This window comes from Corvus cornix, chromosome 7 (genome assembly GCF_000738735.6).
Source record: "Corvus cornix cornix isolate S_Up_H32 chromosome 7, ASM73873v5, whole genome shotgun sequence".
Taxonomy (NCBI): Eukaryota; Metazoa; Chordata; class Aves; order Passeriformes; family Corvidae; genus Corvus; species Corvus cornix.
This window is the reverse complement of record NC_046337.1, coordinates 36,023,198-36,049,949: the sequence shown is the minus strand read 5'-3', so window position 1 is coordinate 36,049,949 and position 26,752 is coordinate 36,023,198. Positions and strand designations below refer to the sequence as shown.

At 43.8% G+C, this 26,752-nt stretch overlaps 1 protein-coding gene across 7 annotated transcripts in view; it reads left to right on the top strand.

Annotated features, from left to right (window-relative positions):
• The window catches only part of IKZF2 (IKAROS family zinc finger 2), a 118,177-nt gene that overhangs the window by 41,471 nt on the left and 49,954 nt on the right, over positions 1-26,752 (top strand). For all 7 annotated transcript variants that reach the window (XM_039555272.1, XM_039555273.1, XM_039555267.1 and 4 more), the window contains one exon: positions 20,227-20,493. In XM_039555272.1, coding sequence (XP_039411206.1) covers positions 20,227-20,493 — 267 coding nt within the window. The remainder of the gene's footprint in view (positions 1-20,226; positions 20,494-26,752) is intronic.

Here is a 26,752-nt window from a genome sequence, read left to right as displayed (position 1 = left end):
AATATGAAACACTTTCACTTTCCTCTGCTTATTTTGCTGATACGACAAACTAAACAAACCAACCCTACTGAAACATTAACACTGCTTATGCAACACTTCACTCAGGCTTATTCCTCCTCTGTCTCCCATTGCCCATCTCCATTCTGATTACTTAGTCTGTGGACTTCATGGAGTTTTGTGTGACTCTTACGGAATGGGGAAAAGGGTCTCAGTCTGGAAAGTACTTAGATTTACATCATGGTAAGAATTATGTCAAGGGTCTTCCTTGTTCTTAGGTGGAAGAACACCTCCCTGAGTAGGAGGTGTGCCAGCTTTCATCTCCTTGCGGAAGTGACTGGACCAGCATCACACCCTTGGTTAGAACAGATAGTCATCTGCAGCTGAAGTGAGTCACAGGAGCTTTAGGCTTTGAGGCTTCAGCGCCTGCCTCTGGACCTGTCCTTGGGCAGCACTGCTGCTTCACAAAGGGCTGGCTTCTCTCAAGGAGCCTTTGTGGGTTAAGATCCAATTTAGCATTTTCGAGGTTGTCACAAGTGATAGCACAGCCTGACAAACAGCATAGTGAATAAAAGGATGCAGTTTCCCTACTGCAGTTCTCTGCCCTAGATGAGGTGCAGAGTCCAATTTTGAAGTTACTAGGTCCAAAGCTTCTTTTGATCATTCACCTTTCAATACAGAAAAACTGAAGGTAACAGGATGTAGGCGATGTGTAAGACCTGCCACTGCCAAGTCTGGGCTTGTGAGTGCTGGTCCTGAGTGTGAATGGTAAAGAGCTTGCTTTATTTTAGCTCATAGTAGTGTCCTGCTTTCTGCTGCCCATAGCCATTGGATTTTTTTTGAAGTGGAATTTTGGCTGAAAAAATGAAAAGTTTGAATAAATACTGAAATACGAGGCCAGTCTGTTCTCTTCAGTGCATTCCCCACTATCTCCGTTGTATCTCCAGATATGTAATATTGCAGGCTGACTAGCCCTTTTCCTTCCCCCATGCCCCCTAATCCATCCAACCACATCCAGACTGCTACAACTCTGAAGTTTTCTGTTATTGTTTGGTTTGTTGGTTTTGGGGGCTTTTTTTTTTGAAATATGGACAAGTCCGTATTCTCAGTAATAAATGCCCTGACAGCCAGCCAACACAAGTACAGAGCCCTGGCTACTAGTTATTTATAATTTCTTGTAAACTATTTTTTACAACGTTCCCTCACTAGATCCACAGTTTAGAGAGCAACTGGGTGTTAATCCAGTGAGCAGAAAGGGTGCAGAGAAGCTGCTGCAGCCTTTGACCAGCAAGGAGCAGTCCTGATAGCATCTGTTGTGCAAGGATAAGGACTGGAAATGACAAGGCCAGTTTTGGAACAACGGTATCCGTGTTTCTCTACCCTTGAGGACGAGGAGGACAAGTGCCTACATGTGTTGGATTTTGTTAGCTGGATCCAGTTGCTGTGTTGAGTTAATGAAGGTCATGCTATTCTGTGGAATGCTGGGAAAGCAGGAGAAGCTGAAACCGAGCTGGCCCATCCCCAGGCAAACTGGTTTTAACCAGGAAAAAGTCAGAGAATGCGAAGAAACTTCTTGTACATCACCTCAGGCGGTTATGTATTCTGTTTCCTAGTTACATTTTTTTTTCCTGGTATCAATTCCAAAACAAACAAATGGAGAGAGAGAGAGAGAAGGGAGAAAGAGAAAAGCATTCCTTAAAATAACCCTTTAACATCTTGGGCCAAATTCTCTTCTCCTCGGGCCTGAAGTTGCAGGCTGTCTGTGCCGATATTGGTATGGAGCACCCCAGATCTGTGCTGCAGTGGTTGTAAAATGAAACACTGATCCCTCTTTCTTCACTGAGTAGTGTCATAGAACTGTGGCACCACAGTAAATAACAGCATAGATGAGTAGGCAGTGCAGGTGCAGACCTCCTGACAGACCTTTCTGCTGTCTCACCTTTTCTTTACGTTGGGTAAAACAGCACTGGGCAGGAAGAGACCCTGGCACTGTATAGGATCTGTAGGCACAAGCTTTGATGTTCTAGCAGTAGCTTGGGTATTTAGAAGTAGTTGTTCAGCTCTAGTGTTTCATATTGGGCTTACTGGGAGAAATGACATGGTCAAAGGGCTGTTCCCAGAGTGCTGCAGTTTGCTGCCCTGCCTTGGGAATGCTGAAACCTCGGGTTCCAGGACTGCACATTTTCACTTCACTGGGGCATTTGCATTGCATGATTGTCATACTGCAATGCTTGAATAAACCTTCTTTTTTTGTCTGTGGGTGAGCACATCCACTTCCACTCCTACTCTGTGTTATTCTAGTCTTTCAGCTAACTTTTGCGTCCAAAAAGTTAGGGAGTTGATGATGCCCCACTTTGGAACTGACCATTTGATCTGCTTGAGAGCAAAAGTAGAAGACATTTCTCAACTTCCCTGCACCGCTGCCCTCTGTGTCATCCTGTTTCGAGCTCCTCTATACAGCTCTTAAAGTGCTATATAAGGTTCTGAAAAGTATCACGTTGCTTGGCTGGGTGCTGGAGGCAGGAGGGCACACAGTCTCTTTGGCGTGCTCCAGCAGCCAGTGGAAACAAGGGTAAGCCAGCTCGTGTACATCTTAGCTTTGGCAGGGATGATCAGAGCCGTAGCTCAGCAAGAAATCAGCATTCCCTCTGCAAGTGAAAGGTCAGGAATGCAGAAAGCTCACTGCCTTTTTAAGAAGGTTGAAAGTTTTGAAAGTTTGCCCTCCATTTTTTTTTCCAAAAAGAGAACAAGTAGGAGGATAACAGTCCCATTTTCTGGTGTGTGTTTGGCTGAGATTGTGTCATCTAATCTGTTTAAGAAATGGTCACATGTAATATTTTGAAAAATTGGTAACCTCTGGGTCAAATCCATTCCATTCAGCCCTGCTGTTTGCTTGATGATTGACCAGTGGCCAGGGATGTTTGGTATCCAGCTGACATCCATGTCCTTTCCTAAATTCTCCCGCCAACAATTAAATGTACTGTAGAAACAAAAGCTATCAGCAGATATTTCCTCATTAAAACCTGTGCTGCTGGGCTCAGGGCAGACCGATGAGTTCAGGCTGCTGTGATGTTTTTCAATCAAGGACATCCAAACCCAAGCTAAGAAAAGAGCAGAGCTTCACCAGCAGCAGCACGTGTCTGCCTTTATGTATGTGTGTGTGTGTGTACCTCTTCTATCCAAAAACACTGGCACAAATGCACTGTTACCAGTCTTGCTGTGAGAGTGGGTGGGAAACTATTTAGAGCAGCTTTTTCCCACTGGAAGCCTTTGGTGTCTAGAAATCAAAGCTCTCTGCAGATGTGTGTGAGTCTTGATGAGATCTAAATTGAGAATTCTAAAATCCAGATGGAATTTGTGATGAAAACAGATGCGTGATCAACACCCTTGCCAGCTTAGAAGGCAGAAGCTGCAGCAGTGCCACGGAGAGCTTGGGCTCCGTCAGCCTGAGTAAGTGCTCAGAGTGTCTGGCAGACACCAAAGGGAGGTAGAGGTTCTTCCTTCCACCTGAATCAAGGTCTGCTTCATCTTCAAGACTTTCACAATGTCAGCCTTGATACTTTGTGTTCATGCAACCCCTCTTTAAAGCTGGCTCTCATCATGTTGTTTATAAAGCATAAAATGGATTGAATAGCAGATATTTGATAAGATTTTGTTACCTGTCTCTTCAAGAAGGTGCTACTTTAGCAGATGTTGTTTCTTCTTCTTCTTTCCAAATTACTATTAATTACCTGTTTTGCCTTAAATCAACATCCAGATTCTGTGTGCTTTAATCAATGGATTCTCTTTGCAATATAAGAAAAAACTACTGTAGTGACACTAGATAATTTCCCTTCTTAGTATGGTATCCAGCCATACTTTTAACATTGGAAATGAGTCATGGCATCAACAGCATGTGATGTGGTCTTTGTGAAAGACATCTCAACTGGCGTGGGGTCATATTATAAGGCATCAGCCTTAGAAATTTCTTCCCATTCACTGGAACAATTTCTCTTTTGTGCAAACATATGCAAAGTCCTGTCTGCCTTTCTCTTCCTTGCAGCCTGTGTTAAACTTCAGTTGTCACTTGGATTTATGTTCCAAGCTTTTCTTCATCAAATTTGTTGAACCCAACAGTCGATAATTTAAAGGCTGTACAGAGATATTTTCTCTGAAGGGCTCATAAAAGAGGCAGACTGCTACTTCTAGCTTGAGCCAAAATATATGGAGTGAAGATTGTGCAAGTTTCTTTGCAAGCAGATGTATCTTGTCCGTGACAGAGAAGGCACTGGCTTTACAAATGCTGGGAGTCCTGTAAACACTCTATGTCACCCTGAATTAGGATTTGTTTCTGCTTTCATTGACTTCAGCGCATGAACATTAATCTCCAACTTTAATCAATTTATTGTCTCTGAACCCCCATAAGATAAAGAATTACAACCTCTATTTTGTAGATGAACTGAGTTGCAAAGAGATTTAGATTCCTGTTTAAACATGTGTTTAGGCACCTAAGGATGCAACTAGATGCCAAGTAAGATTTATGAAAGTGTCTTAACTGATCTTGGGTGGAAGTTTAGAGCCCAGAGAAGTGAAGAGGTTTATAAATTCAGCAAGGTACTGGAGTATCTATAGCAGTCTTGTACTGACTTCCCTGGTCTCACCTGTGTCTGGGAGCAGAGCTAGAGCCGAACCCAGGGTTGTACCAGGTGGACAGGAAGTGCAGTAGGAGAAGAAAGCTGGGTCCTTGAAGAGCCTCTGCCCTGCGCTTGGGGACAGCACTGCTCACACAGATGCACACACAGCCTTTCCATTTGTTCCCAGCCTTGTCATGCCATCGGCTTCCCCCTTCCCACCTCACGGTAATTTTCAGATGAATTGTTTCCAGGCACAGCAGAGGGTGCAGCTTCAGGACCATGGAGGTGTAGTGGCTGCAGAGCTCCTTTGTCCCTGTTGTGCCTGGGCAGCCAGTAAAGGCTTCTGAATTAGCCATCTGTGCTGAAGAACGGGATAGGAGGCTTAGCTGTATCACTCTCCAAAATATTATGTAATTGTCATGGTATAGTTAAGGATGTACAGATGTTTCAAATGTTTGCCTTTTTATTTCTTTAATTTAAAAAAATATTTATTTAAATATTTCAGAATATTCAGAAATTCTTTAATTTAAATGAGTTCAATGCTTTCTTATCTCCTGATGTGAAAGACTGACCTGATACTCGTTTGCATCCTTAGAGCCTTCTGGGAATGAGCTTGTTGTGAAAACCACTAGGTGGAAATGACAAATAATAAATTCATTGAAAAAGGCAGCTTGTAAGCAGGACCAGAATGAAGTTTGAGTCAAGTTAGATGAAAATGTTGGGGGAGAAAAAGCTTCAGCAATACTGAAATGGCTTTTGATGTTTGAAAGTAGAAAACATTTCCATGTTTGTTTCAAAATTACGTATTTCAGCTCACAACGGCCAGCACTTGAAAGGGGGAGGTGACACAACTTCAGAAACGTTTTATTTTCATTTTGCCCAAACAAATGTCTTGAGTCAACTCAAATGATTTTCATAGCAAATGAAACACTTCTGTTTGTTTGACCCATATGATTATTTCTTTGTGTTTGGTAGTCACTGCAAAAACTCTGTTTTCTTTATGTCTCCTACCAGAACTGAAAGTTGGAGACTGGAATATTCCACCTCCGTGTGTGCGGGGTGCAGCTGCCTGAAATAAATCTCCAAGCTTTAAACATCTCAGGCTCTGCCTCATGGTAGATGCTTTATTCTTACCCTAGAGTGAGAATCCCCTGTTGATGGTATCTTTAAGGAAGCTGCTGATCCCAAAGCCCCAGGCCAGAAACCTGGCAACAGAGTAGTAACAAGGCATTGTTATATGAGCAAGTCACTTTCTGCAAAGAGTCTTTAGCATATATGCAGGAATAAAGGTGGTTATGAATGTTCCAGAACTTTAAAGGAAGTCAGTGGACTCACTGTGCACTTGCAAGCAGATAAATGAAGCATGGCACGGGATATATAAAATTATATGTCCCACCTGGGAGCACACACACCGCCTTCCTGAACCCCTCAGATCAGATGTGGCACAGGGGTAGTTGAATCTAACACGGCTGTGACCATAGCCTTCACAACTAGAACTGTGCAGGTACATACACTTGATGAGAATGTGACAAGGGAAAATTGAATGTAAAGTCTGCTAGACAGCCAGTAAATTTTCTTTATATCTTTATCTTTTCCTTGCTTGGCAATTATTTCAGCAGGTGCTGAACTACTTTCTGCCTGCTGTAAACGAGGGGAGTCAAACGACCTGCTGTAAATTCTTGATATTTCCTGTACTTATGAGAAGACACAATCATCTGAAGAACTTGTATATTTAGTGTGGATTAAGGTGATTTTTTAAATAATGCTTTTTTTTTTTTAAAGCCCAGGATTGGTCATAACTAGTGTTAGGTTGCTTAGTACTATATAACTGAGATGTGTTCATATTGTCACCGAATAGGTAACAATCTATTTTTTAAATAGTAAGGTAGAGTTGCTGCTCAGGTCCTTCCACATTATTTGTTGTAATTCAGTCGCCAGTTAATGACAGCATATCGCTATTAGGTTATAGTCCTCCTAGGTTATGGTTTTTAGAACCGTAAAGCAAGAGTTGCGGGGTTTCAGGGGTTGATTACAGAGAGGTTTATTGTTCTTTCTTACACTTGAATCTGCTAGGTAAGTTAAAACAGCCAAGTAGGAGACCTGGAATAGCAATGATGTGCAGTTAAACACTGAAAAATCCCTACCTCTTCTACAGAGTAGAGCTATGAAAGTACTGCTTATTGTACATTAGTATTCTGTATTTGTTACCTGCAGAGCTACTACAGGCCGTAGTTTGAGCCGGCTGTACCATTTGTGACTTCATGCTACAGCGTTTTCGCTTGCCTGCACAGTTGACCCGATCCTGTATGTCATCAGGGAGGAGATGTTTAACTTGTGACACTGCTAATCCTTTCCTGAAGGCTTTTCGTTCTTCCTGCACGTTGTCCTTTCATTGCTTTTGTGAGCTAGAACATGCTTGCTCAGCCCACTGATGAATTCATGTAATTACCTATGGATGTACCGAAGTCCTGTTGACTTTAACATTAAAGATCAGTGATTGCTTAAGTATTGCACTGAATCAGGACCCCCTAGGCATTTTCACATGCACAGGCTAACTTGGGAATTGGTGCACCGTATTGTAGTCCTCCACTGCTGGAACGGAGAGCAGGCTGGGGACACTCCTGCATCGCCGGCTGCACACAGGGACAGCCGGGAGCACAGCAGCCAACAGGGTGCTCATCTCTCCTAGGAAGACCTGCGGTCCACACAAGAGGGATACATGGAAACAAATTGTGATGTTAGACAAAGTTCGGAGTGTTTATTTGGTTAATCCAGTTCTAGAAAGTTGGTCTGTGTGCAGTGGGAGTTACACAAAGGCACACGTCCCTGCAAAGAATCTGCATCCTGGTGCCACTGTGTGTGTAGTGTGTACCTCTGCAGAAACTCCCTTTGCAGGAGCTCTGGGGTACAGAGTCCTTCCTGGCTCAGCCAAGTTCTCATGCAAGGGTAGGGGTGATTTGTATGTGCCCCTCATAAATGTACTTGTCTCCATGGTTTTATTTTGCTGATATAAATGCAGCTAATGAATGCATTGTGATAGTGCTGTGTTTTACAAGGAATGTTTTAGTACAGTCAAGCCCGAAGAGTCTGGACTGAGCTTGGTATTTGGAGGCATCAAGCCTTCAGAGAACATGATTGTCCTCAGCTGGAATGACTGGCATTCCTGGGAATCACATCTTAGTTACAAAAAACCTTAGGTCTCCAGTTCATATTTTGTTCCAACCCAGTAGACACATTATATATTCCCTCTAGGGGCTCGTTTGTGATCCTTTCTGATAGAGTTTGCACTCGCAGTAGTGCTTGCCCTTTAACAGGAGGGGAGGTGTTGCTGTTAGAGCAGTTCCAGACTGGGCTTCTGCTGTGGCATTGCTTTCCCAGGCTGGTGATGGAGGAGTGGACCTTTGCTTTCTCCATCCCTTCAGAAGCCATCCGTGCTGCTTTCCTCAGTGCTTTGATATTCTGCCAGCTGAGGGAGGGAAGAGCCATTTATAAATATTTCTGGTAATACAGTAAGTACTCGCACATGTTTTGCTCACTCATTTTCCGTATCCAGAAATCTATCCGACCAGAATCAGTTCACTCTCTTTTATTAGCAGAAATAGATCCACAACAATTAAAATTGATTTAAAAAAAAAAAAAAAAAAGGAAAGAAAAGAAGAGAAGCAGCAGCAAGCACATCATATTGACTGTGTGTATATTCACACTGGCTTCCAATCCATGGATAATTACCCCTCAGAGATTGTGTGCTATGTACAGTATGATGATGGAATTATGCACTTTAAAGCGCTTTAGTGAGCCTCTTAGGATGCCAATTTCTTTCCCCTTTTCTTTCATTTTTTTTTTTTTTCCTTCTTTTCATTGCAACGAATAATGATTTTTAAATGTACATGACCTGTCCTCAGAACCAAAGTAAGGCACGTCAGTGATGTTTTGTCTCTGGGTCTGACTTTTCTTGAACTGACACAGTAGAAGTGTACCCATGAGATGAAGCTGCATGGTCAGGGGATCTCTTGGGATTGCTGATCCTCATTAGTTGAGGGGAAAGGCAAGTGGAACTTAAAAGTTACTCATTCGGCTTGGCAGCAGGTACCCAAATTGCAATTCCTGCAAGGAAGGAGAGCTTGAAAGAGGCTGTGGGTACAAATCCATAAGAAAACAGGCTTTGTTACTGTGGCTGATTGTGGATCACCTGACCTGAACACTAAGAACCAGGGCTGGTGGTTTCTCTGACCTCTTTGTCAGAGCCAGTTCAACTGTTTTGATTTGCAGTTTCACACACACTCACAAAATTAAATATTGTCTATACATTTCAGCCTAACTTGTTTTTGGCAAAGTGATAAGCAAGTGAAAAACAGGGCCTCATCGTAGGAAGTGTCAAGCCATCTTAATTTTAGGCAGAAATACCAGCTCCTCCTAGAGGAAAAGAGCCAGTCCATAAATAGCTCCCAACAGATCCTTTACCCAAGCAGACAAAAGGGTGTGACGTGCAGGAGTTGCTGCTAATGCCAAATTTCATCTTTCCACTGGGAATGTGTCACCTGGGTTTGAGTTTGTCTAAGGTGTAACTTGGTGTTCAGGCAGGATTGTTCATTGATACTCAGCGAACAGCTCCCTAGATCCTTGGCAGCTCTTGGGAGAACATCTCCAAAGGCACTGCCAAAGGAGTTGAAAGGGGAGGTACCTACTGAAACACAGCCATGGGGACTGAGGTTGCAGAGCTGCTGGACTCCATGTTCCGGGACTGTGGCTGCATTTACAGATTTTTATCTTTTGTTGACATCTTTAATAAGTGTTTGGTAACAGCAAGTGGTGCTGCATCCTGTTCCACCAGCCAGGACCAGTGAGCTGTTGTGTTAAAGGGAGGGCTCCCAAACACAACTTACTGCCCAAAAAGAGTCTTTTTAACTGGGACTATAGCAGCTGTGAGGTCCCCACAGCTGCCCCACTCCTGTTCAAGGATGAATGAAGGCAGGCCTGGAAGTGCTCCCAGGAGTAGGTTGGTGTGTACAAGCCAGCCCTCTCCTGCCATCCCACCTTTCTCAGGGCCCTGTGTCCCAGGAGGTGCAGTGTCCCTGCTGTCCCCCTGTGACCCAGGCTGCAGAAGCAAGAACTCGTTCCGCCACCTGTCAGAGCCTGTGTGCAGGAGTGGTTGGACATGTAGCTCCCATGGAGTAGCTGAGTTTATGGAACATGTTTGGGAAAGGCCTGAGGAAGTATCAGATGCTTCAGTGTACGCAGCTGTAATGTCTCTAACTTCCTGGCTCCTCTGGATAATGGTGAATGGTGCTCAAAGCCACTCACAGCACCTTTCTGTGTGGTTGGTGATGGCCTCAGCTCCTCAGCAGCCTGACCTGTTCCAGCTTGGCATTCAGTCCTGCAGTCCCTGCTCTGTCTGGGCACAGCAGTCTATGAGGGATCTGCTCAGGGCTCCTGTGTGCTCTGGTGAAAATGGGGTGGGGGCTTTCTGTGTCAGTGGGCAATAGGAGAAAATGTGCCTATTTGTGTCCGTATTGTTATTGTTTTAATCTAACTTGGGGAGTCATTCCTTACTCGTTAGAGATGTAAATTTTAGGTACCTAATTATGTGTTTTACTTGTCAACTCTCTCCAGTCCCTTTCTTCCATGATCCCACCACCCTCTTCCCTTCTTATTCCCTTAAATATGTGTAGATGATGAATAGCAAATCTTCTCATAGAATTCTTCAGGAATATTTAGTGTAGGGTTTTGCTTTTGTTTGCTTTTCTGGTGACTTGGAGATGGCATGGTGAGAAAAGAAACATGTGAGCTAAACCTGTTGGTTTGAACATTGTGTCAGAAAATATCCATAAATTGCAAGTTACTACACAGATGTATAGATTTAATGAGACTGTGTAATGCCATTTATTTATGCTAAAGAATCTGACACATACGGTACTGAAAAAAGTTAATACTCTAAGAGTTATTTTATATTTTTCCATTGCCATCTGTCACTGCCTACATAATAATGATACAGGTGAAAGCCTAGCACTGCTTTAAAAAAAAATCAGAATGAATAGTCATTTAAATGTCTTGCTGCTTTAATAGCTGGTGTGTTTTAAGTTGTGGGAAGGAGGCAACAGAGATACCCTCCCCCCATCTTTAGTATATTAAAATTTGGGTTTAAACAGATTTGGATTCTTGAAGTGACTTATGAAAATTGAAAATGATTATAAACTCTACTGTCCTTTAAATTTGGGAAAGCTGAGGGACTAAACCAGATGCTGCCATTCTTATAACATACCATAAGTGGGTCTTGGAGTAGCCCTTTCATGTTCATCTTCAGATGTGGGTGAATTTTTGTGCTCTAAGTTCTGCCTTAATGGGCTGAACTCAGTACTGCTGGGGTCTCTGAACTGTGAGTAGGTATTTCCAGGTTCCTAAATCCTTGTCCTCATTTGCCATCTCAAATAATTAAAAAAAAAAATAAACCAAGGAAGGACATACAATTTTTTTTTTTAGCTGCCTCAGGTAAAAATACATGTCTCAAAGCAGCACCATGCTGGCAGAAGTCAGCATTTACAAAGATACTGGCTTTTAAGAGTTCTCCTTCAACATTGTGTAGTCACATTGTGGTTAGGCAAAGCTGCTTTCCCTTTTATTTCTTTTAGTCACGCAAGAGTCCAGCCTGGCAGTGACTGTGAGGTACACGGGGAGAGGTCCCTGCGCTCGGGCGTTTGCAGTGATCCAGGGCTGCACATGGACCTGGGGACCTGCCCGTTGCTTTGCAGCAGCCACCTGCCTCCCAGGGTGCAGACAAGGCTTTGGCTCAAACAAATAAATGAAACAGGTTTTGTTGTTCATCTCCTTTTTACAATATAGTGACAAAGACAGAAAATATTTTTGTGGCAGGTGCTTATCCACAATTTTCTATGGGTTGATGAGTTGGGGAGGTGCCTTATTTAGAGGAGGAGGACATGGCTAGGTCAGGTTGCATTAAGATGATTTAGAGTTTATATAATGAGAAATAGATAAAACTTTTCCTGAAAGCTGTGAATGATGTGTAACTTGGTAATGAAAACCTTTCGCTGATGTAAGATAATGTCTTTAATGGTAAAAATGCCAGAAAATGAAGCAAAATCCAAACCCAGAGAAGTGATTCCATTGGCTTCAAACAATTTCTGCAGGTGTATTTTCAAATATAGTGCAGATGCCTAAAGGAAAGTTCCTTATAAATGAAATAATTATTACTGTTATAATTACTACCCTTTGCATATGCTGGAAAGCATTTTAGGAAGTCCTGCACTTTTTAAGAAGCAGAGATGACAATGAGTGAGCAATAAGGTTTTGGTCTCTTCAAATGTATGTTATCAATCACTTTATTTTTGTTTATAAGGGATGATCCGTATATAGCTGTAGTTTGTCAGCATTCTCCATTACAAACTTCTAGTTTTGGTACCATATAGAGCTCTCAGCAGCCTCTTAGCAAATCCACTTGGGGTGAATGTTGTGTCACTTCTCAATGAGTGTATGTTTCTTCTGCTCCCTTATTAGAATCTGAACCGGGCTTAAAAATAAAGAAGTGTTCATGGTTTAATGTTTTGAGAGACAGAGTGTTTCACTACAGGACTGAGCCTTTATTTTTCCTCCTCTCTCTGCTTTTCCATGTGCATCAGAAATAGCTCTACTGAAGTAAAAAAGAGCTGTGGTAGGAGAGGAGGCTGACAGCATTTAATGTACATGTTAGAGACAGTAAGAGACTCGCTTTAGGTCGGCAAGGGAAAGGCCGTGGGAGACCACCCACAGCACTGAACCTGCCTCTTGCACTGCACAGCGACTGTGACGTGAACTTCACAATGGAAAGGGCCCTGGAGAACACCTGCTGAGCACCACCACCCCAGCATCACCTGCCCCTTGGAAACAAGCAGGAAATCATTCACGCGAAGGCAGAGAGTCCCAGTGGCTGCGGCGTGCGGGAGGAGAGAGCGGGGGAGCACAAGGGCTGGGCAGGTCTTGTGTAAAGTCAGAGTTTGCCAGATGACATTTGTCCAGAAAACTGTGTCTCGTGCAACAGCAAAAGGAGAGGAAAAAGAAAAATCCTGCTGCCTCTCACCCTCTCAAAACAGCAAAAAAAACCAAGTAGCAAAACAAATAAAGATAGATCCACCAATTGCTCCTAGTTTGACCTTAGGGAAAAATCCATGAGTCCAGGACTATCATCTGAGTTAGCTTGAGCATCTGTAGAGGGGACAGCGACTAGGAGCAGAGACCTGCTGTGTTCCCTCATCTTGCATAGGGGTCAGGTTTGGCCCTGCAAAAGGGTAGGGGGAATGGGAAAGGGAAACTCCTCCTTGCACCTATTGGGAATTGGTATTATGTTAAGCACAGTATTTGTTGCACCATAATTACTTTGTAAGTACAGGCAAAAAGGGAGGGGGAGGCTGGGTCATCAGGAGTACTTTTCCTACCCTGGGATATGAATACATGACTCTCGCTTGTGTAAGTGCCACTTGCGTAGATGCATTTGTGGGTGAAATTTGGCCTGAGGTCTTTCTGGAGAGGAATCTTGCGACACTGAGCAATCATATATATTCAATTAGGAGTTCATACTCTTGCCAGATGGAAGTATGCAGCATGGGTGACTTGTGGAGAGCAAACAGTCATGCCTGAAGGCTGGGCATCTGGGGCAGATTCTGGTCTAGATACCACCATCCTTACTTACACCAAGGCACCCCTTACTCAATGTCCCAGCTTTTGGACTTCAGCAGGAATTTCACTGAATGTGACCTTGTGGGACACTGGAAGGATTGCTGGCTCAAAACATTTCTGGCATGCATGTCATTGAAACCATCAAAATTGGGCCCCATGATAGAAACGAGATCTCAGCTCTTATTGGTGCTCTTGCTGGGGTGCTGTTTGCTTAAATCAGAGCCCTTCCAACTTGTAGCTGTGGTCTTTTCAGCTTCATATTTGCGTGAGCTTGTATGGCCATTTGAGCATGAAAGTTGTTTCACAGGTTTCAGTGCTGCAGTCTTCATTCCTTGTGTCTGGACCTGGAGAGCTGGGTTGGGAGAAGCTTCCTGGTGATTTGGAACCATTGCTGCTGAAAGCGTGCAGTGACATCTGGGGTGCTGCTGTTTGTTGTGATGTTGTGATGTTGTGATGGCACAGTACGCCTGGTCAGGGGCATGATCCAGCTTAAAAGGGTTGATTTTTCTTAGGAAGATCAGTTTTCAACCAGATTGGTGTAGCACCCAGTTTCATGAGCAGTGGTGCCAGTATAAAAGATGGAAGGGGTGGGGATTGAGGGAGGATGGTAACCACAGTTTGTGTCAGCTAAAACCTGACTGAAGCTTGGCTTAGCTATGCAACAGCATCCTAATTTAAACTAAACTTGGGTGTAACAGACCTGTTAGTCTACACTTACTGCATACACCACCTCCAGAAGATATGAAATAAGTCTTCTGTTGCATTTAGTGAGAGTTTAAATTGACTTCAGAGGTAGCAGGCTTAAACTGAGATTCTTCAATGTGAAAACTAAAAATTTCTAAGGATCCCTAAATAAGCCGATCAGTTCTCACTGAATTTCTGGCGCATTAACCACCTCCTTGTGGGCTTGAAGAATCCCGTTTGTGGCATGCAGAAGAGGACTCGGCATAAAGTTTCTAAAACGTTCTTTTCTCCTTTTTATTAGTTGTGAACTATTTGGTTTGATTTAACTGTTCTGAATGGACAGAACCCTGTGGAGGTCACTCATGACAAGATGGTATCACCATCTAAGATTCTCCCTGTCTCGGTGGCCAAAAGCTAAATCTTTGGAGCTTGCAATAAACAAACTTGACACCCAGCATTGAGAACGTCCTTGATAGGACGTTTTGGTACTTGAGTTGAGAAAAGAGGTGAGTAATTTCCCTCTTTTGCAGGTGACATTTACCCTCATTTGTTCCATCCAGATTCAGCTTTGCTTCTCTCTAAGCCTCCAGAAAGCTTCCATCTACTGTGAAAGCAAAACTGCCTCCCTTGAAATACGCCTTTCTAACCCTCAATTGAAACATCTTCCATTTCAGTGTTGGTAGGACAGTGTTGCCCCCAGGTGCCATTGAAGAGACATCTTCCTTTATCCTGAGCAGCAGATGCGCTCCGGAGACCTCACTGCGTATTCCTCAGCATCACAGCTTTGGAGTGATACCTGCTCCTCAGAAGAAGGGGTGACCCGTTCGTTTCTCAGAAACTAGACAGTATTTGCTAAAGCTATTTGCTTTTTAATGTCAACCTGTTAGCTAAGTACTTTGTGGCTATGAGGTGACAACAGAGCCGATTCCATGGCCGGTTCTGCCGCTGCTTGGCTGGTGTTCTCACCCCTTGTGTGTTTGCCTTTTTAAAAAGGGAGGCCTTGCTGGTGCTCCCTTGTTTACACATTTAATAGCTCACAATTAAGCTGAAATGAACTTGAAAAGTGTCATTAACTAAGACCCAAATTCTACCTGCAACAAGAAACTCAAAGATTAAGTTTTCTTTCACCCAAGACTATTTTGTACTATTTTGGGAGGAAAGTATGTTTGAACATGCATTAAAGTCTCACTACACTTCTGGAGTGATGTAAACACCCTCTTGAAGGACCCATTTTGCTACCCAAGTGCTCTCAGACTGAACAAGAGCCAGTGATCATTGTTTCCAACTTCTGGCATTCCTTACCTTGAACTTTCGAAATCCATCAAGACAGAAGAGTTCTCCCCCTACTCCTTTAATTTTCATCTTACGAAACACTCATAGGTTTGCCATTCCAGTTCTTAAAATTAACTGTATTACACTCACCCTTGCTCTGAGTGCTTTTGTCAGTGTAGAAACAGGGAGTTTAATAATATAGGGACATACCACCTCCAGGGCTTGTGATGTGTAAGAATTGGGTTCAAAACCTGTTAGAAACTGGGTTATTTTCTATTTGTCTGTAGCTGCCAATTAGCAATGTCATTAATCCACTGCCTAGAAGAAGTGCATGATTAAAATAGATGGTGCCACTGACCACTGACAGGATGATATGCACAAGGCTGTGCTGTAGCTGCCTGTCATTGTGCTGCTGTAGTTAGGGCTCAGCCTCATTTTCCAGAGGGAGGTAACAATTTCGTAATATCTTTGCATCCGAGTGTAAAGACAGACTCATCATCTGGGCTTTGAATGATGCTTTTTGTTGTGTTCTGGACAGGGAACATGGAGCAGACCCTGGGATTGATGTTGCCCTACCTGGCACCCACTCTCAGGCCATTTTGGTTAGAGAATGCATTGTGTCTGTGAACGTCCTTCGCTCTGTTCGCCCACAGAGCCATCCAAGGCTCCTCGGGGGCGGCAGGTTTGCATTTTGCCTCCTCAAGGATGAGCATCTGAGGCTGGGCCAAAGTTTTGTTTCCTGCTGGTGAGAGAAGGACGATGGGGGAAGAGGCGTGGGAGGCCTTGAGGGGTCTGGCTTGACTTGCTGCTGCTCCGGGGGCAGCAGGAAGGGGCTGGTGGTGCGTGGCTGCTGCCAGGAAAGGCCGGCCTCCAGCTGGAGACCACAAACCCTCGGTGACAGTGGCCAGCCTGGCTTTCCAAGGCCACAGATAAAATAAGCATTGACCTAGGACAGCAGACAGTGGAGGAGACAGAGGGGCACAGTCCTTCTGCTTTCTCCCTGGTGTGTTGAACAGGAGGAATTTTGTTCCTTAGTGGAAATTGCACTCTTGTTTGCTTGCTTAAGAAAAAGATGTCCAGTGCTTTAATTTACACTCCACCTGGGGATCAAACCTCTCAGCAAGACCAGAAGGGTTTTTTCCCCCCAGATCTCACTTTTGAGGGAAAAACTTCTGTGACAGAGGATGAAATACCAGGAATAGTTTTTTTAGGTGGACCTTCCAGCCTCTGGTTTGTAGCCACACTAATTTGTGGGTGAAGGGAATATATTTGTACTGAAAAGTTCCCAAGAAACCGTTAACCAGGGAATTGGAGTTTAATTGGCACTTACGAGACATTAACAATAATTGTATTCAACTTGGCCTCTCAGGATAAAGTTTGATTCAGGATGAGCTGGTTGGTGCGCTGAGCAAAAAGCAAAAAAACCCTCACCAAACCCAAAAAAATAAAAATGAAAAAGAAAGCAACATTAATGTATGGAGTTGCAAATATGTGCCATTAGCTTTGTATTCACAGGTAGAAGCTTTTGTGGTCCTTGTCTTTTGTTTTTCCCCACAAGATATTCTGCTGGACTGGAAAAAGTAGAAGGAACGTGTATTAACTGGAGGGAAATTATTTTACTTCAAGTTCATGCTTTTGCAGTGAGCTGGATTACAATTTTATCCCTGCTCTCTCTTTTGCTGTCTTTTTTTGTTTAGGAATGTCCCAAAAACTTTAAAAAAAACCTCAACAAAATCCATTTATTTGTTTATGCTTTTACCAATCACATGAACAAGAAAGGCAGGGGAACGCAGGGTGAAATTTGATGTGGAGCCTTGTGTATGATGCAGGATAGCCATCAACATCCCTTGAACATTTCTTTTGCTTTTGAAGCAGAGTTCATTGTGCTTCCTGAGTGCTGTAGGTGAAAACAAAGACAGTGCCACTGCTAAATGATTGCAGCTTCCGAGGCTGGCTGAGAACAGAGAAAACAAACTGTATGCAATTTAAGCGCCTGTTTGTATGCAAGCTACCACACAGCCTAATATATACACCCGTATGATGTAAGGCAGTGGAGATGACCTGATTAGCAAAGCCCTCACAACAAGCAGAGGAGATCCCTGCTCCCCTCCTTGGAGACCTGCGGTTGGTCCCAGCTGGAGGAAACCTTTCTGCAGCTACCAGAGGGTTTCTGAAAATGGCAGTGGCAGTGCTCCGTGTGTATGAGGGTGAGGGAAGGAGAAAGAGTAAACAGCCTGCACAGCTCTATAGAATAGCTGGGATTTTTTTGAAGGATGCAGCATGAATTCCTTGGGCTTTGTGAGCTCTGTGTGTCGGGGTTGCAGAGCGCTCTGTGTGTGTGGGGAGGCTGTGCTTCAGCAAATGGCTCATGTCGTTTGGTTGTGCTGCTTATCCTGTTGGATGAAAGCATCATTCAGCAGAAAGAAGTGCTAGGGGAAGGAAGATAAAGTAAGTGGTCTTCCCGTTTGTAAGCTCTCACAGCCTTGTTCTCCTGTGTGCTGAGCAGGCAGAGCTCCACAGCTGTGAATGGGAAGTTGTGGTGCTCAGCACTAATTGCACTCAAGTGTTTATAATTCCAAATCAGAGAAACAGACAAAAATTTATATATGTGAGAAGACGCATAAGACCCAAGACTTTCTCTCTTGTGAGTACATGTAAATATGCACAATTGGGATGTGGCTTTTGGATATTTTGTGCAGTACTGTGCCAGGACAGCACGCAGGCTCGTGGCAGCAACCTGGGGATTTAGGTGAGGAGCACAGGGCAGTATTTCTGGCTCTGCTGTAGCTACTTGTGTGGCCGAGTGTATTAAATTGTGCTCCTAAAGCCAGCAAACCATTTCTTCGGGCTTCATTCTCAGACTTGCTGAATACCCCAAAAGGCTGCTATTATTACAGGGAACTGCCATTCCTTAACTCTGAAAGTGGGCTGTCCGTAAATCACCAGTGTGTGCTTTCCATGGGGAGGTGGATCTGGGACCTCAGCTCTCTCTCTGTCAGCCCATGGAGCTGCCAGAGCTCCTGCTCTTCCTCCTTTCTGCTCAGCCCCACCACAAGGGTAGATCCTCCCGGTCAGAAGGCTGTTGGCTGTGCCACTTGGGCTCGGCACCAGGGCAGGATGGCTTCCCATGGCTTCTCTTGCTGCTATGGTGGGGCCAGTCCCCTCCTGCTCCCCGTGCAAACTGCCTTCTCTTGACCTGTTTCCACTCCAGGGCACTACCTGGGGCCATGTCCTGGTTGACCTCTCAGTCTGGGCTGTTTTTTACTCTTTCAAGAACAGTAAGTGCATCTCTGTGGCAACAAAAATATTAATTCCCTACTATAAGTGATGCACTCAAATATTTTGTAGTTACAGACCATTTGGATGGCAGTGCCTGTGCTGATACCAGTCTGCTGTGATCTGATCCAGCAGTGTCCTTGCTCTGGATGGGCTTTGCCGTAATAGTACTTTCTTTTCATTCCTTAGCTCCCATTAATGCATTGATGAGTAGTGAAATATGTTTCAACGGTTTTTTGATTAAAAAGAAACATCTTACCATTGCTTGGTCTCTGGTGCCTTTACCCTGTTCATTATGCTTTCCTCGGGAGTAACAGCAGTGATTTAGAGTTGCAACGTCAAACATCAGTCTCTGAACCCTGTGTTTTCTGGGAAGAGGAAGAAAGGAGGATGAAGGAAGAAGTCTAAATAGTAGGGTTTTCTCTGCTGACATTTCCAGGCCAGCTGTTTGAAACTCTTAGTGATGCCTCACAATGTTTACTTATAACTCTGTCATTGGGTTCCTGGGTGGGCACCCCTTGGCAGTTGCCAATGAGCACATCTGGCCAGAGTTAGGTGACATTGGGCAGGCCCAGGGCACAGATTTGTGCTCCAGAGCCGCTGCTGTCACTGGCACTCGTGCCAATGGCCTTAGTACAGAGGTCAAAGACTGCTTAGATATGGAGGCTGAATCACCTCCTTGTTAAACCCCTCAGCAGGATCAAGGCTTAGGGAAGCAGACACGTGGGCTTGCCTTCTGGCTGACACTGTGGATGGAGGCTGTGATTCTGGGACAGGCCTTTCGGCAGGTTGGACCAGTTCTTGAGGCATCAAAATGGGGGCATCTGGTCATTAAAACACCCCTGCACTGACACCCCTTTGTGGAAAAGCCTGGTACATTTGTTTCCTTTAAAGGCTTGCTGATCCCACAAGCTCTCGATGGTTAGAGGAGGTTTATTCTGTCACCTGAGGATCACAGAAATCAGCAGTGAGCCTGTCAGTCTCACCAGGCAAATGTGAAAGGTCTTCAACTGCACGTATTTCACTTGCAAATATAAATAATCCAGCAGTGTAGATCTCACTGCAGCCCTGTTTGCCTTGGCAGTGTCCCATTGACATGAATCAGAAGGTGGGAGCAAAAAAGCACTGGAGGCTCATCCAGAGACTGGTCTCCCCTCCATCGGGGAACCTGTCCGTGCAGGCAGGGTGATTTGGAGATTACTGGCACAGCCCACAAGCCTGGCTTCACTAGATCTTTGCATTTGGAACAATCCTGCTTTGTTTCCTTGTGCTGTGCCTTTGGGAACCCTGCCTCTCGGGGCACTGGGCAGGAGAGGCCTGGAAGGAGCAACTCTGGCTTTGTCCTTTGCTCCTGTGGCTTTGGCTCCTTGAGAAGAACGTAACTCTCGTGGTTCAAGCTGAGAAGCAGGAGGTCAGTTCTTAATCCTGCTGCATCTCTGCAACTTTTGGCAGTTGTCTGGATCATGCTGTACCTGAGTTCTTAAGCTTTAAAATAGGGATAGAAATTAGGAATTGAAAAAAAACCTCAAACCAAGGGCTTAAAGGAATAAGCGGTTGTAACTTGTGATGCCATCACCACCATGAGGCTCTCATGATGGTTTGAGCTTCAAGGCTGTGATGTAATGTTGATAACAGTAAAAAGTTTATCATGTTGTTAGTTGGGAACTTAGAAAATACATGGGTTTAATTTTAATTTTTTAATTTTTTTTTTTTATTTCAGCAAATTCAGTAAAGCTAGAAATGCAAAGTGATGAGGAATTTGACAGGAAGCCCCTGATTCATGAAGATATTATCAGAGCTCACGATGAAGGAAGCAGCCTGGAAGAGCCCTTCATTGGGAGTAACGAGATGGTGGATAACAGAAAGATCCAGGAGCTATCAAGCGAGGGAGGAATCCGGCTTCCGAATGGTAAACTGAAATGTGACGTCTGTGGCATGGTTTGCATTGGGCCCAATGTGCTAATGGTACATAAAAGGAGCCACACTGGTAAGCAGCTGAAAGAAAATCTGTGGCAATGTTGATGTTACCTGACAACTCTTCTCTCTTCCCTTTTCATTCTTGGGGTAGCAGGAGGCTGGGGAGGGGAAAAATGGGCTTTGTTGGTTTTTGTTTCTGTTCCTGCTTTCCCCATTCTGGTGATGCTCTCTTGCTGGCAAGCATAGTGCTTCCTTTACTTTGATTTCCAGCCTTTTGTTCTTAAAAACAGCACAAAAGTCTGGAAATAGCTTTTCTTACTCTTCTTGACTGAAGCAAGATGGTGGGAGTCATTCTCTGGCATGGGGGGGGCAGGGTGGGTGGGTCGTGTTGTTCGTGTGTGTGCATGTGCAAAGCTTTTGAACCTTTAAGGGGAGTCTTAGATGTTCTTCCATTGGAGGTGCTCACAGGTGGACAAGACCAGCAGCTTCCTGGGGATCTCACACTTCTTTTGGAAGTGGCTGGGCCTGGGATGAGCAAACCCTGCAGGGGACACTCATTACCCAGCGATCCTGATGCCAGGGTGGGCTTGCTGCTCACTGTGTGACAGCTCCCTCAGGGAAACCTCAGCTGAACCACCCACCTGGCTTCCCCACACCATCTCAATACCATTCTGGAGGTAGCTTTCAGTGCTTGGTCCCTCCCAGAAATTGTATTTTTACTACCATTTGGAGTCCCAAACAGCTTATCAGTCTTGTGGGTTTGAGAATTTAAGAGGCAGAGGGAACCTCTGCAATATGCTGATTGGGTGGGTCTTTGTGGATTGAAAAATGAGGCCTTGAGCTTAAACCAGGGTAATTTCAGGGGATTTATGGCTAATATGGTAAAATGGTGTGCCCAGGAAGCTGATACTCCCTCCCCTGTGCTGCCCGCTCCTCAGGTGGGAGCAATAGTCACCTCCAACAGAAGTACAGGTGGTGGCAGAAGATGATGCTCTCTTGTCTTGCAGCGGTCTACCTTTGATTCAAAAAAGCACTTAAGCTTGTGCTTAACTTTTATGAGATTTAAGCACACGTAAGTCACCTGAAGGGCTTCAATATAAGCTTAACTTCAGATACACACTTAAATCTTACAAAGGTTAAGCACAGGTTTTTGTGGTGGAGCTTCAGCGGGTGTTTGTTCTTCATATTATTTGGACAAAGTGAAAGATATTTTGCTTTTTATCTTTGCTATTATTTAATGGGGTGAGAGACTCACACTGACTGAGATCTGTGAAGATATAAAAAGAAAAGTGGAGTTTTAGAGTAGAGTAAGAAAGACTGTGTAATCCCTTTGTAAACCTGGTAGTTTGCAGTCAGGTAGTGTGCTCTTGATGGGCAAGAGATCAATAGAATTTCTGTACAGAGGAATAATAAATATATATTGCATAGTTAATCTCCTGTATGTAAGTTGTATTGGTAATAACTTGACCTAAGTGTGTAATGCAAAGCATGGCAGTATCGTTTATGATGCACTCATGATTTTAGACAGGAATTATGAGAGGGCAAGAGCATTAGCTAGAGAATCAAAATCTTGATTAGCAATTTGACGTGCTGTAACTAGAAGAGGGAAAGAGAAATAAGTACCAGACTGAGTCTCCAGCTTTCAACCTTCCGAAAAGTTTTCGCTGGTGCCTGCATGTATCTGAGCATATGTATTGTAGGTGCATCAGAGTCCACGTATTTGAACTCGAGCAGCTAAACTAGCTGTGCTAAATTTAGATTTAGGTACTTAATTAAATGGTCTACATTTCTGAGATACTGAATAGCTGGTGCATCTTTTAAATACAGGCAAGCTGCCTTTTTCATGTTAAAGAAGATGTGTAAATTCAAAGCGAACGGAACAAAATCTCATCTGCGTGCGGGCGAGACGGCCGTCTGCGGGTGCATGGGCAGCAGTTGCATAACTGGTAGCTTTTTCCTTCAGGCTACTGCTGGTTCCTCAGAGAGCTCTGACTCTTTTCCCATCAGAGCAGAGGAGCTGGGATGTACTGTTCTATACAGATGATTTCAAGCATATAGAAATGGCATTTCTTTTAATGTGCAGCTCGGTGCTCTGTTCTCAGTAAACCAGTTGGCAAATTTTGCAGAGGATTTTTTTTTCCTTCCACTTCGTTTGTTTGTTTTTTAATACATGCTGCTACTTTGCTGTCCACAACAGAAGGAGAAGTTTGCTTGGATTTCCACATCCTGGATTTTAAGGAGTATTTTTAACATACTGGTATCTATCTTGTAAAGTGCAGTATTTTAAACTATATTGCCACTTCCTCAGCAGCGGGGCGTGATGGGCTGGCCTCAGCTCTGGAATGAGCCCTGACCTGTGGGTAGTCTGGTTTTGCAGCCCAAGGGAGAATGGTGGAGAGAAGGGAGGTTGCCCCTAGTGAGTGGAAAGGGATGACATTCTTTATCAGCTAATCCAACTGGCATGTACATCCCTACCTCTCAAAGCCAATTTAAGTATGTTTTGGGAGCTGAATCCTGGTTTACTCTCCTCTTTAACTGCACACAACCAAAACATGATCTGGCCAGTTGTTTGCATTGGCAAAAACTGAAGTCCTTTTCCTTTCCCTGAAAACCTGTCAGCATTTTATGTAAATCACCCAAAATGCTGTGGTCCATAGCAGAGGCTGTAATTTGTGTGGGTGCTGGGATGAGTGCAGCTTTCCTTGCACCAGGGATCCAGGCTTGGCAAGAAGCTGTGCCGTAGGCTCTGCCTGTGCTATGCACAGAGAGGGCCACACTTTTCTCCAGCCATTATTCCTCTGTTCCTGAAGAACAGTTGTCTTTCCTGACACATTATGATAGTTCAGTCAAACAGATGCAGGGAGGGGGAAAATAATCTGTGCCATGGATGAGGCCGGAGTAGGTGAGCTCACTGTCCCGTGTCTGATCCTGGTGTGCAGTCACCCCTTCCTGTGATAGACCAAGCTGGGGATTGCCCATTCATCCCTCAGATCGTGGTCCAAGTGATGCTCTGGTCTGCGGCACTTCCATCACAGGGCCCGTGGCACTGCTGATTCTGCCAAACATAGCGTTTCTCTGAAAAACTGCTAATTGAGGTGAAGTGTTTTTGTAATCTGCCTGGGCACCAGGAGAAGGCCTTTCTATTTATTTGTCATCGCTGACAGAAAATAAGTAAAATGCTTGGTGTAGGAATCAAGCGTGATGCAATCCCTGCATTAATGAGCAGGGTAAAGCCTTCCCTCATGTGCCACATCCTTTTGTCAGGAGAATAGCATGAGTTGGATTTATTTTCCTCCTTTCCCATACTGTTTTCTTTTGGTCCAAATTTCCTACTCGACAGCATGTTCCTCAAGTTGCAGGATCTCTATCAATTTTTTGTTACTGCAGGAGATGACTTGGTCATAGAATATTGCCATTGGATAGTCCAGGGATTTGTGCTTGGGGATGTAGAGGGAAGGGGAGAAGGAGAAGAGGCCGATAATCCAGGTTTTCTGAGATAATGAGTAGGAATCTCTGTGATTTCTCACTTCTTTATGCTTTCTGCTGTGGGCCTGAATTAAAATTTCCTTGCTCCTTGTTTCTGGTAAAGCAGGAACCATGTTCTGCTATAGCCATGTTGATACTTCTGTGCTCTGCAAGGTCCACGTGTTGTTCTCCCTTTTCTTGTGAATTGTGACCTTTGTTTATATATTTTTTTCTCTGCTGTAACATCCCATCCCTTATCTAGTCCATTGCTAGATTTTGAAATGCTTTTTATTTCTAAGGGAAGGCTGGCATCATAGAGTCATGGAACGGTTTGGGTTGGAAGGGACCTTAAAACTCATCCTGTTCTACCCCGTGCCATGGGCAGGGACACCTTCCAATATCCCAGGCTGCTCCAAGCCCTGCCCAACCTGGCCTTGGACACCTCTGGGGATTGAGCCTTTCCCCACTCCTACTCTGGGCTGCTGGTAGGTTACTTTCAGGTTTTTTTTGGGGTGTTAACTGCAGGACGGTCTCAGATCTTTGCTTGGACTCCACAAGCATTTTGGTACCATAAGTCGGTGAAATGAGTTATGTACCCATGAGGGAAATGTTCAAGTTCTGCTTTAGCACCCACAGCATTATAACTGAACACATGCAACCCTGGAACTCTGAATGCAATTTAATTTTTTTTTCATGCAGAGTTCAAGTTTTTAGGTCAGAAATAATAAATGAGGAAAAACCCGGTTGTGCTGTTCCATATAAAAGACTTGTATGCCTAAGCAGCTAACCAGGAGCAAATTTAAACAAACAGTCATATTAACACATTGTGATGAACTCCTCTGGACTGCCTCTCTCATTTTGCTAGCAGAAAGGGTTTTCTTGGTTTAATTTCTAATTTGTAACCTAGTGCAGCCTTCCTGTCTCTTGCAATGTTAATAGATTTGGCACTGAATCAAAAATTGTGGGGCTAAATTTCTGAAAGTCCAGTTTTCTACTTAGGTTCTGAAGTCTAACTTTCTGAAAAGTCTTCTTTTTTCCTATTTAAGCATAAGGAAGGGGAGCTAAGATTTCTGAAATTGCTCTGGGCAGAAGGATATGCTTTACTTGCAGTACTCAATTACTAAACTCTTCTGATAGTTTTGCCAAGTTCACTTAAATGATTTTTCTGTCTTAAGAATGCAGTCATAAATTTGTGCAGAGGACAATTCTGCAGAGGAAATCACCCAGGATTTCCCAGGAATTTTTCATGAGAGATTCATCACTACTGTTTTATGATAACTTGCTCTATCTGGAAGGAGGTTTTTCCCAACAAAAAGCCCTACTAAAATCACTGATTTCACATGGTGTGCAGGCTGTTGAGTGAATCCGATAGCACAGTAAGGAGGTATGCAGACTAGTTATGGTCCCTGGAATAACAAACAGAGAAATGGAGCAAAGTCTGCTGCTCTGTCTCTCGCTGGGGTAAAGGCAGGTTGGAGCTCACTGCTGTCAGTGTGTTAGGAGCACTGCTGATAATTCCCTTGTGTTCCTGGGGCAGAGCAGAATCAGAGCAGTTGCAGCATCTGGTGAATCAGAGAAATGTTTCATTTTAACGAAATGAATGTTAACAAAAAGCCTATTGTGGAAGGGTGAAAATCTGTATTATTAGTAAGAGCAAATACTTTCTGATGGCAGCATGGGCACAGTAATTTTGTGTTAAGAGGCTGGAAAGAAAAAATCCCATTTGAGAAGTACTTAAGCTATACTTTGCATATCAAAAGTATCTGCCACACAAAAAAGGTTGAGTTCCCAGATATACATTTAACCAGGAGAGATGTTGAAGTCCCTCTGGACCTAGTTTTTATGTAGCAGGACTGCTGCTGTAGGAATACCCTGACTGTGTTATTGAGAACCAGTGCATTAATTTGTGAGTCACTCCCCCTTTTGTTTCAAAGGGACAAATGTTACCAGCCAAGGGTTAGGAGAATCTAAGTCTCCTTGGTTGCCAGGTCTGTGGGCTCCACATCCTCAGTCAAATTTCTGTTTTAATACAGAAAATGTGTCAGCTTTGCAGCAAAAATATCACTGTTTTGCACTGGTGTGAGATTCGAAGAAGATTAACTCATACTGAAACTTCTGCACAGCACTTCCGTGCCAAGGCGGGAAAGGAGTGCTGTTGTGCAGGGAAGCTTCCAATTAAGCAGAAAAAGGAGTTGGTTTGCTTTTTGAAACAACATTTGACATCTGTGAAATCTATTAGTAGGAAGTTCATCGGTTCATTTGCCTGGTTTCACTTTGTATCAGCCAGCCAGCACTCGTGGCTTGTGCAGTGAAGTCTCCAACCAGCTGTCATGTATTAAAGATACTGGAAAAGAAAGGCCCATGTCTTGCTTGTCCTGGATTCAAGGGTCCACTTCACCATTCGTCTCAGGATTTGTTTGCACAAGAGCAAGTGAACCTGTGTGCTTCAGATACTGGTGTAACTCAAGAGCAGTAATATTTCTTTACTATTATTCGTTATTATTTTTCCTGGAGGAGACATAGCAGTAATGGGTGCATGTTAAGCAATGAAATGTGAGGTTTCAGCAGTATTTTACTGTACTTTAGAGGTAAATATTGAAATAATACTTTTTAATTAATACTTTATTTAACTGTAAAATGATAAAACTCTATGGGTGTATTTATTTATTAATTTGATTATTCCCTGGCACAAGCCCCTCTTACAAAGCCTTTAGGAAAGATAATACTTGGCACTCTGTCTTACCTTGCCTTGTCCATTCCTGAAGTAACTTAGATAATTAAATTCCCTCTGCTGAAGAGCAGGGCTTTTGAGGCATTCCTGGTTTTGTCTGGCTTTAGACTCTAAATCTGGAGTTGAAAAGAAA